At 41.3% G+C, this 18,645-nt stretch overlaps 1 protein-coding gene across 15 annotated transcripts in view; it reads right to left on the bottom strand.

The window, feature by feature from the left end:
* The window catches only part of LRRIQ3 (leucine rich repeats and IQ motif containing 3), a 205,226-nt gene that overhangs the window by 155,456 nt on the left and 31,125 nt on the right, over positions 1 to 18,645 (bottom strand). For all 15 annotated transcript variants that reach the window (XM_045026618.1, XM_045026616.1, XM_045026615.1 and 12 more), the window contains one exon: positions 4,405 to 4,573. In XM_045026618.1, the coding sequence (XP_044882553.1) occupies positions 4,405 to 4,573 (169 nt within the window). The remainder of the gene's footprint in view (positions 1 to 4,404; positions 4,574 to 18,645) is intronic.

Raw genomic sequence — 18,645 nt, forward strand, 5'->3', positions numbered from 1 at the left:
GGGGGGGTTGGATCGGGGGCAGGGAGGGGGCAGAGGCTGGGGGGGTGGTTGGGGACAGGGAATGGGGGGGTTGGATCGTGGGGGTTCTGACGGTCTGTCAAGACTCATCGGGGGGGCGGATAGGGGTTGGGGCAGACAGGGAGCAGGGGTGGGGTCCCGAGGTGGTGGTTGGGGGTCTCTGGGGGATGGTGAGGGGGCAAGGAGCAGGATGGGTTGGGGATTCTGAGGGGGGCGGGCAGTTGGAGGGCAGGAAGTGGGTGGAGGTCGGATAGGGGGCAGGGCCAGGCTGTTTGGGAGGCACATCCTTCCCTACCCTCAGGGACGGCTCCAGACACCAGCACACCAAGCACGTGCTTGGGGCGGCAAGCCACGGGGGGCGCTCTGCCAGTCGCTGCAAGGGCGGCAGGCAGGTTGCCTTCGGCGGCATGCCTGTGCAGGGTCCGCTGGTCCCACGGCTTTGGCAGACCTCCCGCAGGCGGGCCGCCGAATCCGCGGGACCGGGGACCTCCTGCAGGCAAGCCGCCGAAGACAACCTGCCTGCCATGCTTGGGGCGGCAAAATACCTAGAGCCACCCCTGCCTACTCTAAAGCTCATTCAGCAGTTTGAGGCTTGCAGAAGAGCCAAGCTGTTAGCTTTTCCATTAGGGCTACCATCCCTTTCACTTCTCAAATGCCAAATTATAGTCTATATTTAATTTCAGTGCCATAGGGAAATATATGTCAGGGGAGGGTAGCTTTGTTTAAAATTAGCCACTGGGGGAGGGATCACATGAAAAGACCAATATCCTACACCACCTACCTCCTTCCCAACCCTACCAAGGGAGACCCCCCCCTCCTCCCTTGCATTCCCTGAGGCTTCAGAGGGGTTAATTCAGTGGTTCTCAAACTTTTGTCCTGGTGACCCCTTTTACATAGCAAACCTCTGAGTGCAACCCCCCTCCCCTTATAATATTTAACACTATTATAAATGCTGGAGGCAAAGCGGGGTTTGAGGTGGAGGCTGACAGCTCGTGACCCCCATTAATAACCTTGTGACCCCCTGAGGGGTCCCAACCCCCAGTTTGAGAACCCCTGGGTTAATTTAATTTTAGCACCCTGTGTCCATTCACATGCATGTGGTAGTTTTCACAACATAAGCTCATCCCAGATTCTGGAACAAGCTCAAATGCTCAGTTCGTGGAGTATGTACATAGTCTATACTAAAGACAAACCCACAGTAACCGTCTCCAGTTTGTGAGGTACCCCATGGAGCCAGTCTCTAGGAAACAAATAAATGCATGGAGGTTAAGTCCATTAATGGCTATTAGCCAGGATGGGTAAGGAATGGTGTCCCTAGCCTCTGTTTGTCAGAGGGTGGAGATGGATGGCAGGGGAGAGATCACTGTTAGGTTCACTCCCTCTGGGGCACTTCGCATTAGCCATTGTCAGTAGACAGGATACTGGGCTGGATGGACTTTTGGTTTGACCCAGTATGGCTGTTCTTATGTTCTAAGCTAAATGAACCCAAAGTTATGGAGACAGATATGAGTCAAGGAAGCCAGCAGACTATCAGAAACCTGGAAAAAATCTCTGACTGGATGGGCTCAGGCGTTTGGTCACAAGCTGAGGTGGTTCAAAAGTTTTGGATTTTTTTTTTAGCAGAATTTTTTATTGTTTCTTTAAACAATCAAACACAGCAAGCAGCAAATATTTGGCCACACACTTCTGAAACGCCAAACCATATTCAGGTTTTGGCAGAATAATTTCAGCTTTTCAATTAAAAAAAAACACAACAAATTTTGAAGGAAAGAAGACATTGTCCGTGATTTTTTTCTGCTTTTTAAAACCCCCTAGTTTTCGATCCAAAAAAAGTTTTGACAGAAAATATTTGTCCAACCCTTTTAATGAGCTTTAGTGCCTTTTAGCACTAGCTGATTCTGAGAACCAGTGATACCTTGTAAAGAAGTTCTCTCAAAACTGGGCTTGTGCTGAGACGCGGAAGGTTTATTTTTCCCAGGACCGCCCGTGGGGGGGAGCAAGTGGGGCAATTTGCCCGGGCCCAGGCCACGAGAATATAGTATTGCAATTTTTTTTAATGGAAGGGGCCCCCTGAATCCTCTGGGCAGCCCTGGCAGCAGTTTCCTCTGTGGTCCAAAATTTCCCTTTGCAAAGGTCAGAACTTTATTTATGGACATTTCTATGGAGATTTGCCATATTCATTCTAGACCAGTACAAAAAGCACTGCTAGATTAAAGGATCAGTGACAGTTTTAAAGTTCAATAACTCACATATGATCAGAGCTAGACACTAATGCTGTATATCATAGGCAAGTTTTTTCCACTGTTATATATCATGTGTATCTAATGCCGGCAAGTCATAGAATTTCAAGTTCCAGGATTCTATTATTCTGGCTACTTGTTTGCTTTTCCTTTCACTTCCACTCCCTTACTTCAACACCAGTTATACCAAATATTGCAAGAGCTAAAAGCTAAAATTGGAGTTGTATACATCTGAAACCTTTGAACCAATCATTCAAATGTTATAGAGCATGACCCATTAAGTGAAAGGCCAAATTCCCACAGATCTTGAAAGAAGGATCACACCAATAAAGCATTAACTGTATTACATGTTCACCAGATATTATCTGTTAAAATCTAACTGCAGATTTTAAGGTTGGAGATCTCACAATACTAGGGATGGAAATACTGTGTGAGCTTCTCTAATTACTGCTCCTAGACCAGTGACCAGAAAGGAAAGGGTTAGATCTATGGCTTTCACTGGAAAACAGATGACAAGGAAAGCACATTGTTTAAGGCTATAAAACTGATTATTAAAGGAGCTCTGTGTCAGGCCCAGGATAAAAGAAACACAAAAAGCTAGAATCAGATAAGGAAATTTACAGGCAATATCAGATCGCTGGCAATTGACAAGTACCTTTCCAGACTCTTGGGGTGCCTGCAGCTATGATTGGAACCACCTCTGGTAATGTATTGTGTTTTTTTTTTTAAGTTCAAATTAACAAGATAGGTGGTTTAAAATTGATCAAAACAACATTAAGAATTTTTTCCACATTAAATTCATTCAGTAATTAAAGTTGTAACATACAACCATATTTACTGTATAAAAAGAGCCTATTTTGGTTTTAACTCCAAAAAAGAAGACTCCTGATTCTCTCCTATGAGGAGGAAAACTACAGTTACATGCAAAAGTGGGACATGGCATCCTATGTAGTATCTGACAAAAGTAAGAAAGCACAGAGAAGGCAGGAAAACAGAATTCTATTTGTAAAAAGGAAACGAATATGCTCTTCTATTTGTAAAAGTGGGTTTTCTAATGCTCTTTACTTTTGTACCACAGAATAGCAGCATTGTACTTTTAAACTGTGAAAAGATATGAAAAATATATTTAAATAATGGAAGTGCACTGAATGGCATGTAGTTTTTACAAAATTGCACAGCACTAACAATTAACATATATAATATTTAGAGCTACAGCATGTACACTAAACATTAGCATTCCTGTCTTTATCATGCATTTGTATCACACCAGCATTTTATTATTTGTTCTGGACATGCAGGAAGAAAGACAAGAGGTGAGGGATGTGGTTTAATTAGGCCATAACTTTATTAATTTAGTTCACCTGGGAACTATCCAGCAATATACTGTACAATACAGGTGATGATTCCTTCCTTAATCATTTCCACCTTGTAGAGGACTGCCATCCTCCTTCCACAGCTGTTCCCCAGCCAGCTGCTGGGACCTCAACACCCTTCCCTCAAATATGGGTTATGGGGCTAGCTCCTCATAATACCAGACATCAGGCACCCCAGCATACCCTACATCTACTTTCAATTCCAGTTAATCTGGGACCTGGTCCCCCTATAGAATAAATACCTGCACTGGACACAAGGAGATACTTGTAATTAGCTTGGCTGCTTCCCTCCCCACCCTCAGCTGGTTTCCCAGATAGTTAACGTTTCTGTCACTAACTTGAGCCAAAAATATACCCACTCCCCAGTCAGAGAGGTGTACCTCATTCTCCCTAAAGAAGGGGGCTCCTGCTGGAAGGACTGGGTGTAAATACCCTCCCCTGGGTGCGCTGGGGCCAATGTTTTACCTGCCCACCTGTTCAGTTGATGCCTTCCCTGCCTCTCTCCCAATCCCTAACAGAGGGGGAACCCTTAAAGGACCCAGTACTCGTTTCCCCCTGAGTCTTGACAAAGACCATCCTGTCTTTGAGGCTGTATGGATTGCAATATAGCTTGTAAAACAGAACCTTAAATGTCAAGAACAAAAGTTTTTCAATAGATGCTCTTTATTCTTAACAGATTTTCCTGGAATATTTAGAATGATCCTTGGCGCTATATGCAGAGTCCAGATTTTTCTGAAAATAGTTATTAAATTTATATTTAATAGTACACTCACTTGTTTCCCAGATGTAAGCTTTTTGTCCTCAGTATTCTGTTCTGGTTTAATGATGTGATACATAAAGCTTTTACTATTACATACTGGAAGTATGCTTTGACTGTAAATTTGTTTCACTCCATCTCTGATATAATGTCTCTGTGGAAGAACTTCATCCAAAGGAATTTTGCTGTAAAAACAGAACTTCTGTTACTTTAGTTCACAGTAAATAAAAAAGTAGGTACTTCTGAATAATCTGGACAGTTGATTCGTTTATTGTTGCTAAAGAACAAAGTGAACCACAATACTTATAATTTCCTCCTGTACATCATTATTACTTAAGAAAAAGAGAGGGAATTATACGCCAAAAACAATGTTAATTAAATATTTAGGTTGAAATCTTATTGGCATAAAAGACAGAAAATGCACAGTTAAGATTCCCACTTCTAACTTAACTCGGTTCCCTAGCTGATATATATGCAGTAAAATATATTATTTTACTATATACAAAATAAGAAAAGCTGGAAAGGCCCTTGAGTTAAAAGCAAGTCTCGCAGTTGTATTAAGAGGGTATTCAAAGGGGAAAAAAGCAAGGAAAGGTGCATTGGGCTGATTGGCTGAGGTGAAGGAGAAGTAAGAAAAAGGCCTATACCAAAAGGCTTCACAAAAAGGCCTAACAAATTAATCCATGTTAGATTCCATTCAGGTCAAGATTTTGGCAAAAGCTTTCTAATGCTGTAAAACTGGGTCTTTAGAGGTGGTGTCTAGCTGTATAGAATCAGAGGGGTAGCCGTGTTAGTCTGGATCTGTAAAAGCAGCAAAGAGTCCTGTGGTACCTTATAGACTAACAGATGTTTTGGAGTATGAGCTTTCGTGGGTGAATACCCACTTCGTCGGATGCATCAGACGAAGTGGGTATTCACCCACGAAAACTCATGCTCCAAAACGTCTGTTAGTCTATAAGGTGCCACAGGACTCTTAGCTGTATAGATATTACCTGATTTTTATTAGCTAAGCTTGTAAACTGTATAGATATTACCTGATTTTTATTAGCTAAACTTGTAAAGCTAAACTTGTAAATTAGCTAAACTTGTATTTTATTGCTAATTAAAACATACATTTAGACATACACATGGATTTCTGACTTTTTTCTGCTTTTCCTCTATATACTGATTTTAAATGACTCTACTACCCTCAATTCCATGCTATATATCTTTAATTACATTTAGGTTTGGCAGATTCGGTTTTTTTAATCATTTTGGCTTCTAAAACTTATTTTTAATTTTTTTTTAGATTTTTATCTATTTCAATTTTCATAGCTATAGAAAGTTAGGGGGTATCAGAAAATAATTTAGTGACAGACATTGAAATTCAAAAAGTTAACATTTTAATAGTTACAAAATGTTAACACAAATTGTCAAAATCACATCAATATATACAAATTCTTAAGTCTAATTATAATAAATTCTCAAGCAGCATTTTTCTAACTTTGCCTACCTGTACATTTTGATTATCAATGGAAATATTTGTCTGTGTATGCACAGTGAAAATCAATGTTTACAGATAGTTACCAAAGCCTTCCAAGCCTAATTATATTTACATTCACTTTAAGGATACTTTATAGCCCCATCACACCACACTGACAGTATAATGTAAATGAAACTCAGGCTCACTGTGTATTGTAAACATGAGCTCCTTTTCCCAAAGCTGATCCAACTCCCACTGAGATCAAGTGAGAGTTCCCCCATTAATTTAAATGGGTTTGGGCCCTAAATATAGGGTTCTCTTCTTTGTTTTAGGTCCTATATAGTATTTCTACCTGTCACTGTACAGCTCAGAAGATAGTAGATCATTTCAAATGCATAAGTAAGGGTACAATTCTGTCAGGGAGGTCACCGATTCCATGACTTTCCGGGATCTCCAGGACTTCTTCTGGGGCAGGGCTGGAGCAGCTGTCAACCCCGGGGCTGCCGGAACAGCTAACCGGTGTTTCGGCAGCCCTATGGCTGGCCAGCTGACCACCAGAACAGCGATCCCCAGCCCACTGGAGCAGCAGCTGAGGTTGGGTCTGCCCTTGATGCAAGAGCAGCCGTGGGGCTGGAGCAGCTGCAAGCCCTGGCTGCATTCTGTTTGTCCCTCCTCCTGTCACAGGCTTCCATTCATTTTTGTTTATTGCCCGTGACCTGTCCATGACTCTTACTAAAAATAACTGTGACAAAATCAAATTCTTATGCATAAAGCCCAAAGTGGTGTTAAATTTTATTAATAAATATTTGGATAACAGCTAACTCACACTCTGGAAGCAAGCCCCAGATCCAAATTTACTGTGTCAATTTACATCTCCCATCTAATTAGGAAAAAGACCTCCAAATAACTGTACAAATTCCAGTAATATGGTATGTTGTGGGTTTTCTATTTAATGGATTGAAGAAAACAAGAACAAATATATTTTACCTCTGCTAACAGGGTGCAGGGTTACAATTTTGAACTCTTTCAGAAAAGGCAGTATTTCAGAGGAATAGGCTTGAGACAAATTAATTTACATCTGTGGGGAATGAAGAGGAGATTTGGAAGGGAAAATGTAATATTTATGTTGAATCATAGGATCAGCAAAAACAAGCTTTTGCTTGCTACTGGTTTTCTTTTTATAACAGAGGGCAAATGGGGGCACCATCCATTATCACTGACCTCAATGGGATTTTGTATCAGCACTTAAAGTCTTCACTGCAAAAAAAAGTGTGTATTTTTACATCAAGATAGCTATCTACAAGCAAAACCGTAGTGTAGACATGGCATAAGAAGTCTTCATGTCAATGTAGCTAGACAAAATCAACCTCCCCTACCTGGAATTTGTAGTTAGTTGATAAATCACAGATGGGGGATATAGTATTGACCTCAGCTACACTGAGATAAAACTACACATGACTTGTCTACACTTGGACTTAACATCAAGATAGCTATCTCAAGTTTTCTATGTTAATATCAAAAACATACCTTTTTTGCAGTGAAGATATTCCCAAGAGCCATTTAGTAGATGTCTGTACAACACAAATCATAACACAAGTAGGAATCACTACTGTTAATGTAGAAAGGGGCGTAATATAGGAGGAGGTGATTATAAGCACTAGGAAATTAAAATCCTTAGACCCAGCATGGAGGTGATATAAACATACCATTAGAGGTAAGAAATACAGTATAACTAAATGGCAAGGTTCGAGAGGGTTATTCAGGCCAAACAAGTATAATTACAAAAATGGAAATCCAACACTAGTGGAGCTTAAGACAACATATACAATGGAAATTAGGGGGGTTAAAATGGAATTTGAACAGCAAAAAGCCAAAGGTATAAAAACTAAGAAAATATTCAGTATATCAGGCATTGGATCTCTGCAAGAGAATTGGTAGTTCTGCTGTTGTCCGGCTATGCCGAAAGAAGGACAGGAGACACTTGACATGGTTTTAATCAGGCTGCAACTTTACTATTTGCTGTAAAAGTGTACAGTGTGGGTAACCCCCGCCTGCCCCCCACATCTCCATAAAGCATCCTCTCCCTCAGCAAGCCAGACAACACCCCCCTCACTCCCCAGTGTGGTGCGGTCAAACTAACAAGTAAAGGGGACAAAAAGGAGGATAATAACATTGCAGGTAAGCTAACTGACTTATATGTATCAGTCTTCACTATAGCTGACATTGGGGAAATATCTCCCCTGGACATAGTTTTTCAGGTAATAAAGGTGAGGTAGTATCTGACTGAAATATCAAAAGGACTAAAACAAATTGATAAATTAAGGAGGAACAAGTTACAATGCTCAGATAGAACAGGAGTACTTGAGGCACCTTAGAGACTAACAAATTTATTGTTGAAAGAACTTAAAGAAGTGGCTGAGTTGCTAACAAAAATAAATTTCTTACTAAAATGAACTGCTATACGGTGAGCTGGAAAATAGCAAATGTTCTACCTATTTTTAAGGCACAAGTGGTGATCTTGGGAATCACAGACAAGTGGGACTTACTTCAGTACCAGGTAAACTGGTTGAAACAACCGTTAAAAGCAGAATTATAATATACCTAGATGATCATGATATGCTAGGGACAAAGAAAAATAGCTTCTGATAAGGAAAAAAAAGCCTCGCTACTTACTATTAGAATTTTCTAAACGCATCAACAAAATAGTACATAAAGGAGAACTGATTTACATCATTTACTTGGATATATACAACTTTTGTCAAAGACTTATTTATGATCTGTATCAGGCAGGAAATAGCAAGGTGGCAAAACTTGCAGATGACAAAAAAATTATTTGGGTTAGTAAAATCTACAGACAACTGTGAGTAACTTCAGAGGGCCCTATGTGTAAGTGGGGGAATGGTCCCGCTATTGTGGGGAACTTTCTTGGCTTCTGCACTATCCCGGTGAAGTGGGCTAGCGAAAGGATCTGAGTCCTCGCTCCCACTTCCTTTACCCAGAGGCCTCCCTGCTCTTGAGGACTCCCCTTCCACTCTCCTGTCTGGCAGAGTCCTCATAACCCCGACAAGGCTGGGCCCAGGATTCCTGGGGGGGTTCGACCCCCAATCCTGCTGTGGTCACCTAGGTCAGGGGCTAGAGTGTCCCCACTCCGGGGTACTCTCTTTGTACTGCGCATCTCCCTGACCCACTGATCACATCATACAATTTAAAGCAAATACAAGTTATTTAATTAACAATTAATTTTAAAAAAAGAATAAGGAAAAATGGGAAAGGTTAAAGGAAACACATCACGCTGCTATGTGGCAGGGAACATCACAGTGTCTCTGGAATGTCAGGGCAGTTCACAGTCTGTTCCTTGTAGGTCCCAGGCCTCCTTCTCAGGCCCTGGCTGTGCTGCAGGGACGCTGCGGGTTGGACACTTGCTCTGGCGGTGGCCACACGCTCTCAGGCTCTGGGTGGCAGGACCCTTCTCCCCAGCATCGCCCCCGCCCTGTCAGGGTTATGATCCCCCTCCAAGTCTGGCCTGCAGGGCCTCTTGGCTGAGGCATCTCCCTGTGCTAGGCCCACTGCCCAGGGTCCCCCTCGCTCTCCCCAGCTGCTCACCGCACCCAGCTCCGGACTGCTCCAGCCTCAGCTCCACACTGCCTCAGCACGGCTGCTGCTCTGCCTTCAGCTCCTTGGGCTGCTTCTCTGGCTTCTCTGGCTCCAGTTGCTACAGCCCTGCTCCCAGGGCAGGTCTGCTCTGCAGGCTGCTTCTGACTCTGCTCTCAGCTCTCACTTGCTTCCTGGGCTGCTTGTCTGGCCCCTCTGGCTCTGGTTGCTGCAGCGCTGCTCCCAGGGCAGGTCTGCTCTCACTGGGCTGTGCTCTGGCTTTTTGGGCTAAGATCCTGAGCTTTGTTGCTCTTCTTTTTCCTTATGCCTTCCTGTCTCCCTTTTAACCAACCCCAGCTGATGAGCTGGATTCCCTTATTAACTGCTTAATCAGCCAGCCTTTAATCAATTATCTCCCAATTTAGCCCATGTGGTGGGGAGGGGAAGCATTCCTACTCTGTCATAGGAAGCATTAGGCTTATTTTGTTGCTCTTCTGACCAGAAAGTTGACAGTTTACTTTGGTCACTGGTTAGACATTAGTTATGGTTTCTCACTTAACAGGGTCATCATTTTCCACCCAAAATATGGACTGGCAACTTACATAAAACAGGAGATAAACAAATATGTGATTCTACCTCCTACAGCACACAAAGAACCAATTGCAATCTCTGTGCATCAGCAAGCTAACCATCATTAACGCATACAAACCAGCTGGTACATAGCGGCTTCAACCAGCTCTGCAGAATGCATAGGAACCCTGCTATATTTGTGGGCAATGGCACTATGCCGCAAACAACATTGCAGGTGAAGAACTGACACACTGAGCATTGGCAAATAATATGTCCTTCCTTTTTGATACAACACAGTGCATCACTTTCTATTCTACTGGATACTACTCTGGCCTGACTTTCATCTCTAAAGATGATACAGTCACACCTACAGCTGCATTGTGGATTGTCCTCAATGACTTCTGAACAGCCAGCACAGACCAGTACTGACCCGTATTAGCATTCAAATCCCAGTTCTCTACTCAAAACTGGTGGCATGCTGGAATTTCTAACAAGCATACAGAGCCACTTTCATTATGACTATGAACAATAAAAACTCCCACATGAAATTGGGAAAAGCAACAGGAAGAAATGGTATCTATCCTGAGTTTCTATATAACCTGGGTCCACTGGCATGGAAACGGATGATGACGGCATAACGAGTAGGGTCTCGCAGAGATCAGTTCTGGGTCCAGTTCTGTTAATATCTTCATCAATGATTTAGATAACGGCATAGAAAGTACACCTATAAAGTTTGCGGATGATACCAAACTGGGAGGGGTTGCTTTGGAGGATAGGATTATAACTGAAAATGATCCAGACAAACTGGAGAAACGGTCTGAAGTAAATAGGATGAAATTCAATAAGGACAAATACAAATTACGCCACTAAAGAAGGAACAATCAGTTGCACACATACAAAATGGGAAATGACTGCCTAGGAAGGAGTACTGTGGAAAAGGATCTGGGGGTCATAGTGGACCACAAGCTAAATATGAGTCAACAGTGTAACACTGTTGCAAAAAAAGCAACATCACTCTCAGATGTATTAGCAGGAGTGTTGTAAGCACGATACAAGAAGTAATTCTTCCGCTGTACTCCATGCTGATCAACTGGAGTATTGTGCCCAGTTCTGGGTGCAACATTTCAGGGAAGATGTGGAAAAAATGAAGAAAGTCCAGAGAAGAGCAAGAAAAATGATTAAAGGTCTAGAAAATATGACCTATGAGGAGAGATTGAAAAAATTAGGTTTGTTTAGTCTGGAAAAGAGAAGTCTGAGAGGGGACATAATAGTTTTCAAGTACATAAAAGGTTACAAGGAGGAGGGAGAAAAATTGTTCTTCTTAACCTCTGAGGATAGGACAAGAAGCAATGGGTTTAATTGCAGGAAGGGAGGTTTAGGTTGGACATTAGGAAAAAACTTACTGGCAGGGTGGTTAAGCACTGGAATAAATTGCCTAGGGAGGTTGTGGAATCTCCATCATTGGAGATTTTTAAGAGCAGGTTAGAGAAACCCCTGTCAGGGATGGTCTAGATAATACTTAGTCTTACCATGAGTGCAGGGGACTAGACTAGATAACCTATCGAGGTCCCTTTCAGTCCTATTATTCAGCTTTTCACCAAGATCCTGGAGACCAGTGAAATCCCCCATGTGTGGAGAGAAGCTAAGGGCATTGCACTCCTAAAGCCTGGAAAACTGCAGATCGCCCTTCTAATTATAGGCCATTGTCCCTTTTAAGCACCATCTACAAGGTGATGGAGTACATGATTCTGAATCAAGTCAAGCCCACTGTGGATGCCAGCCTACCCAAGGAGGAAGCTGGTTTTTAACCACAAAGAATTTGCTGCGACCAGGTCCTGGTTCTTACTACAAACATTGAGGCAGGGTTCCAACAAAACTCAAGACTGTACTGCTTTCATCAATCTGTCGGCAGCATATGACCCAGTCTGGAAGGATGGTCTGCTACTGAACTGGCCAAAGTGATCCACTGCCTGTGGATTCTCAGGCTGCTGAACACTATGTTTAGTGGCTGAAGGATATGTGTTTACCTTGGAGGTCAAACCAGCAAATCGTGCACTTTGAATAATGGGCTACCACAAGGCTCTGTACTTCCTCCGACACTCTAGATACATGAATGATATGCCTGAAATGATAGCACAGAAGTTTGCACATGCTGATGATTTGTTACCTGCAATTCAGGCCTGTAGTTTTAAAGAACTTGAAGTGATCCTTATATCTGACCTTAAGATCATGGAGGAGTACTTTCAAAAGTGGCAGCTGAAACCAAATCTGAGCAAATCAGTAGTCTCTGCTTTCCACCTTGACAGCAGAATCGCACAAAAACTGTCAAGTTTTGTGGTGAAACTGCGTTATGACCCAAAGCCAACATATGTTGGTGTCATTCTTGACTGCACACTGACCTTTCATGACCACCTCAAGAAAGTAGCCTCTAAAGTGAAGACTTGTGGCAACATTATTCAAAAATTAGCAGGAACAAGCTGGAAATCAACTGCCCTAATGCTAAAAACATTGGCCTTGGCCTTGGTGTACTCAGTTGCGGAGTACTTTGCATGGGGGTGGACAAGAAGCTGTCATACCCAACTTGTGGATAGGCATCTAAATCTGACCATGTGAATCTGTCATAGGTCTCACCCCCACTCTGAACTTTAGGGTACAGATGTGGGGACCTGCATGGACACTTCTAATCTTAATTACCAGCTTAGATCTGGTCTCGCTGCCACCATCTAGAATTTCTGAGTACCTGGATCACTCCCTTTCCCCCAAAAACCTTCCCCTCCCTGGGTAGCCTTGAGAGACTCCTCCACTAATTCCCTGGTGAGTCCAGATCCAATTCCCTTGGATTTCAAAAACAAGGAAGAATTTCTCCTTCCTCCTCCCCTTTTTCCCCCCACCAATCCTTGGTGAGTCCAGAGCCAATTCCCTTGGATCTAAAAAAACAGGGGAAAAAATCGATCAGGTTCTTAAAAGAAGGCTTTTAATTAAAGAAAAGAAAGGAAAAAAAAACCTCTGGGGGACAGCATAACACCTAATCTCACAGACAATAGATTGAAAACACAAGATGTTCCCCTGGGCAAAAATCTTAATACACACAAGAATACCCAATTTGATAGTTCCCTTAATGGCACCAAGACAAGTCACAAAAGAAAATAAACATAAACCTATTTATTCCTTTCTAAAACTTACTACTCTGATAAGAGGCTGGTTCCTTCATCTTTGTCACTCCGGCTGAAACTGAAAAAAACTAAACAAAGGAAAGTTCCCATTTTCCTTTTGAAACATCTTGTTCCCCCATTGGTTCCTCTGGTCAGGTGTCAGCTAGGCTAGGTGAACTTCTTAACCCTTTACAGGTAAAAGAGGCATTAACCCTTAACTATTTGTTTATGACAGAATCATCATGGGAACTTTAAAATCAACACCTCTACAATGGCTTTCTGTATGAGCTAATAACAAACCCAACCTATCCATTGAAATATAGAGACAGTACGGAACTTAAACACACCGAAGACTACCAGAACTTCCCATCAGCAGGTAATGGATAACATATCTCAATAACGCCCGAAATCATAAAAACCACTATGGACCACACATGAACACCTCATGTCTCTGGATCCGGTCAGTGAATGGCAAAGTGTCTGGATCCTCATCTACCATTTCAAACAAGCACATTATTACTGACCAACAAGTCACCCTCCCGGTTTCCCCCTGCCATGGATAAACTTTCAAATGAAGAGAAAGTGAAAAGATTGGAACTGTTTAGAGAAGAGATAAATAAGAGGGAACATAACAGAAGAATTCACATAATGAATGTTATAGATAAGGTAGACTGAGCACTCATACTCACTTTCATAATACAAGAAAAAGGAAACATGATGTAATTTAAATACTACAAATTCAAAACTGATAAAAGGAAATGCTTTTATTTTAAAACAATGTATAATTTAGCCTGTGAAACTCATTGTCATAAAATGTTATTGATGTCAAGTACATAGCAGGATTCAAAAAAGATTTGGAATTTTATCTGAATGAGAATATCCAGTTATATTATATAGGATTTTTAAAAAAGAAAAAGGCAGAAAGGGATATAAATCCTTGTGCTTCAAAGAATAACCCAATTCTAACTGATGGGTGGTTGCGAGGAAACTTTTCATGTGGGTGAGTAATTCCATAATTGCACCTTTCAGAGTTTCTTGCATCTTTGTCTGAAGCACCTGGTACAGGACACCACAAAAGACAGATGGACCACTGGTCAAATACAGCACAGCAAATCCTATGTTCCAACAAAACACTGGGTTTGTCATTATAGAGTCAACCATCATTCTAATTTAATTTTTTACTCGTGTTTCTTATCTAATTGAGAAAAGTTTAGGCCTGACAACTTTGACACTAGCCCTTTAAAAAAGAAGTTGGGGTGGAATTTAACTATAATAATTACTGTTTGAAAGTGATCCTCAAATCTTAAGGAAACCCTTGCTGGTCACGGTAATTACTTAGTACAAAGAATAAGTGTATAATTTTTAGAATGTAACATACAGTACTTTAAAAAGATTGACAACACATTATCTGCAAAGGGCTTCATATTAACATATTAATGAAAGAGTTTTCAAGCCATTATGGAGACATTGAAGTTTTTATGGTAATATGTAGTGTGCCATTAATAACCTGTAAAATGCATAAGCATGAAGGACAAAATTTTTAAAGGTCTATACTTTGAACAGCTATTATTTTAAGAGAGTACAGCTGTGCTATTATGTGTTTAGGCATTAGGGTTACTTGTCTCTATCTGAAAATGATTAGGACATTGCAGCCACTTCAGAGCATTTCTCTTCCAGAATAACAATAAGAAACCCAAGCAGAAAATGCTGAAAAACAAGTAACTCAACAGTGTTCTTTTGTAACAGAGAGTGAAATTACTTTTAAAAAATACAAAACTGTAATAAATAATAAAATAGCACATTTTGAGGCAAAGATTTGAAAAAAATGTACAGGTTTTGAGAGCATGGGAATGAAAATATACAACCCTGGTATGTTCTTTAAGCTCCCAGTGTAGCTCATTAGTGATGTGCAGTGCTACTGTAATCTATGTTGGTTATTTACTAGCAGAGATAGATTACACTGCAAAAGAGTATTAAATTGTATGGCCTTTCTCAGGGGCATAATGACATGTGGATGATCTCTGAAGCACAACTTTAAAGTGGGCTGCCTTCCTACCCTGCCTCTTCTCTCTTTCCACCTCTTATTATAAATGACAATTTACTAACTCAAAATGTGTTACATCCAACACAGGGGAATTCTGTATTAGTCCTTGTCTTGACAGATAAAAAGGAACTGATCACAGAACTAAGAATTAACGGTAGCTTAGGCACAAGTGATCATGACTCAATCACATTTATAATGTGCAAACAGAAGTCCAGACTAGTAATCTATGTACTTGGTGTTTTAAAAGGGCCAATTTCACAAAGCTGAAAACAATTATGATCCAAATCAGTTGGGAGGAAGAATTAGAAAAATATGAATGATACACCTCTACCCCGATATAATACGACCTGATATAACACGAATTCGGTTATAACGCGGTAAGGCAGTGCTCTGGGGGGGGCGGGGCTACGCACTCCGGTGGATCAAAGCAAGTTCAATATAACGCAGTTTCACCTATAACGCGGTAAGGTTTTTTAGCTCCCGAGGACAGCGTTATATCAGGGTAGAGGTGTAATTAGAAATTGTTTAAGAGGTCTTTACTAGAAACCCAAAAAACTCACAATCCTACAATTGAGGAAACCAACCTGATTCAGAGGGAAAGTAAAGGCAGCTATATTATATAATAAGTGGAATAAAGGAGAAGTTGATAGTAATGAATATAAATCAGAAGCTAGGAATTGTAGAAAGTTGGTAAGGGAAGACAAGGGACATAAGGAAAAATCTGTGGCCAGCAGAGTTAAGGACAATAAGGAGTTTTTTAAGGATATTAGGAACAAAAAGAAACCTAACAATAGTGTTGCCCCTTACCAGATGGAAATGGTAGACTTATAAATAATAATCCAGAAAAGGCAGAAATGTTCAATAAATATTTCTGTTCTGTATTTGGGAACATAAACAGAAGATGTAATTATGATATGATAACACTCATTCCATTCCACTAAAATCTCAGGAGGATGTTAAACAGTAGCTATTAAAGTCAGACATTTTTAAATCAGAAGGTCCATATAACTTGCATTCAGGACTTTTAAAAATGCTGGCTGAGGATCTTGCTGGACCATTACTATTGATTTCAATAAATCTTGGAACACTAGGGAAGTTCCAGAAGACTGGAAGAAAGCTAATGTTGTGCCAATATCTAAAAAGGACAAAAGAGATGACCTGGGTATTTATAGGCCTGCCAGTCTGACATCAATCCCAAGCAAAATAATGGAGCACTGATCCAGGGCTTAATTAATGAAGAATTAAATGAGGATAATAGAACTAATTCCAATCAATGGGTTTATGAAAAATAGATCCCGTCAAACTAACTTGATATCTTGTTCTGATGAGATTACAAGTCTGATTGATAAAGGTCTGTCACAGGGTAGCTAGTCCCTGTGGACAGACTAAATGGAGCTCCCCTGGACCAGAGCAGATAAATCCAATCCAACCAATTAAAGGGGCCTGGCCTACATCTGGGCCTATAAAGGGTTGCTAATATGCAAAAAGAAAGAGGGATTGATTGAGACAGGCTGTGCCTGGGGGAGGAAAAGCCATAGTGAAGCAGAGCTAACTTGTGTGGTCAGTCTCCTGGAACAAGGGGCTAGGTGCTCATGGAGACAGGTCTGAGGTTGCTGCTCCAGAGAGGGCGTAGAGCTGGTTGAAATGGGAAAGCTGCTAGAGGCCCCTGATGGGAGGAACTGAAACCTGAAAGTAAGGACTGAGTTTAGACTGTTTTTCTGTTTGCTTCTATTAAGAAAATAAACCTCCTTGCAAGAGACTGGGTGTGGCAGCCTATATTTTGGAGCTAGGAGAAGCCCTGCACAGTGACAAGCTCATAGTGTTGATGTAATATACTTCTGTAATGTGTTTGACTTTGTAGCACCTGACATTTTCATTAAAATAACTGGAACAATATAAAATTAAATGGATTAAAGTTGGCTAAGTGATAGGTCTCAAAATGTAATTGCAAAAAGGGAATGATCATCCAGTGGGTGTGTTTTTAGTGGGGTCCCCATAAGTATCAGTTCTTGGCCTTATGCCATTTAATATTTTTATCAGTGACATGGAAGAAAACATAAAACCATCACTGATAAAGTTTGCAGATGACACAAAAATAGAGGGGAGTGGTAAATAATGAAGAGGACATGTCACTGACACAGAGTGATCAGGCTCGCTTGGTAAACTGGGCACAAGTACAGAATATGTGCTTTAAAATAGCTAAGTATAAATGTATACATCTAGGACAGTGGTTCTCAGACTTCATTGCACCGTGACCCTCTTCTGACAACAAAAATTACTACATGACCCCAGGCTGGGGGACCCAAACCCGGCTGCCCTGGGTGGGGGGCATGTAACCTTAGTGCTTCAGTCCTGGGTGGTGGGGCTCGGGCTTTCGTTTCAGCACCAGTCAGTGGGGCTCAGGCTTCAGCTTCGGCCTTGGGCCCTAGCAAGTCTAACCCCAGCCTTGGCGACCCCATTAAAATTGGGTCATGATCCACTTTGGGGTCCCAACCCACAGTTTGAGAACCCCTGGTCTAGGAACAAAGAGTGTAGGTCATATTTACAGGATGAGAGACTCTATCTTGGGAAACACTGACTGAAAAAGATTTGGGAGTCATGGTGAATAATCAGCTGAACATATGTGATGATGTGGCCAAAAGGGCTAATGCAGTCCTTGGGTGCATAAACAGGGGAACCTTGAGTAGAAGTAGGGAGGCTAATTTACCTCTGTATTTGGAACTGGCATATTAGTTCTGGTGTGCACAATTCAATAAGGACATCGATAAACTGGAGACGGTTCAGAGAAGAGCCATGAGAATGATTAAGGGATTAGACAATATGTCTTATAGTGATAGACTCAAGAAGCTCAATCTATTAATCTTAACAAAGAGAAAGTTAAGGGATGACTTGGTTACAGACTATAATGCTACAGGGGGGTTGATAATGGGTTCTTCAAACTAGCAGACAAAGGTATAAATGGCTGGAAGCTGAAGCTAGACAGATTCAAACTGAAAATAAAGCATACATTTTTAACAGTGAGGATAATTAAAAATTGGAGAAATGTACCAAGGGTCGTAGAGGTTTCTATACCATTGGCAATTTTTTAATCGAGATATGCTCCAGGAATTTTTTGGGGGGGAGATCTATGGCCTGCATTATAGAGGAGGTCAGACTGGATTATCGCAATGGTCTATTTTTGTAGATATCTTGGATTGATTAATAGATTATATCATAAACTATTACCCTATTGTGGGCTGATTCTATCCTAACCCACTACCTATTGCTAGCTGGTTCCAGGGCTGACTTCTGAACCCTTGTCTCCTAGTATGGCTCCCCCTAGCTTTATTTCCAAGTCTTGACTCCATCACTCTTTCTTCTGGTTTCCCTAAATCTCCTGGCTCTTCCTGCTCCCACTTTTCTCTAATTTTCTCATTATCTCCTCTGACTTTCCTCTTG

The sequence above is a fragment of the Mauremys mutica genome, chromosome 8 (genome assembly GCF_020497125.1).
Source record: "Mauremys mutica isolate MM-2020 ecotype Southern chromosome 8, ASM2049712v1, whole genome shotgun sequence".
NCBI lineage: Eukaryota > Metazoa > Chordata > Testudines > Geoemydidae > Mauremys > Mauremys mutica.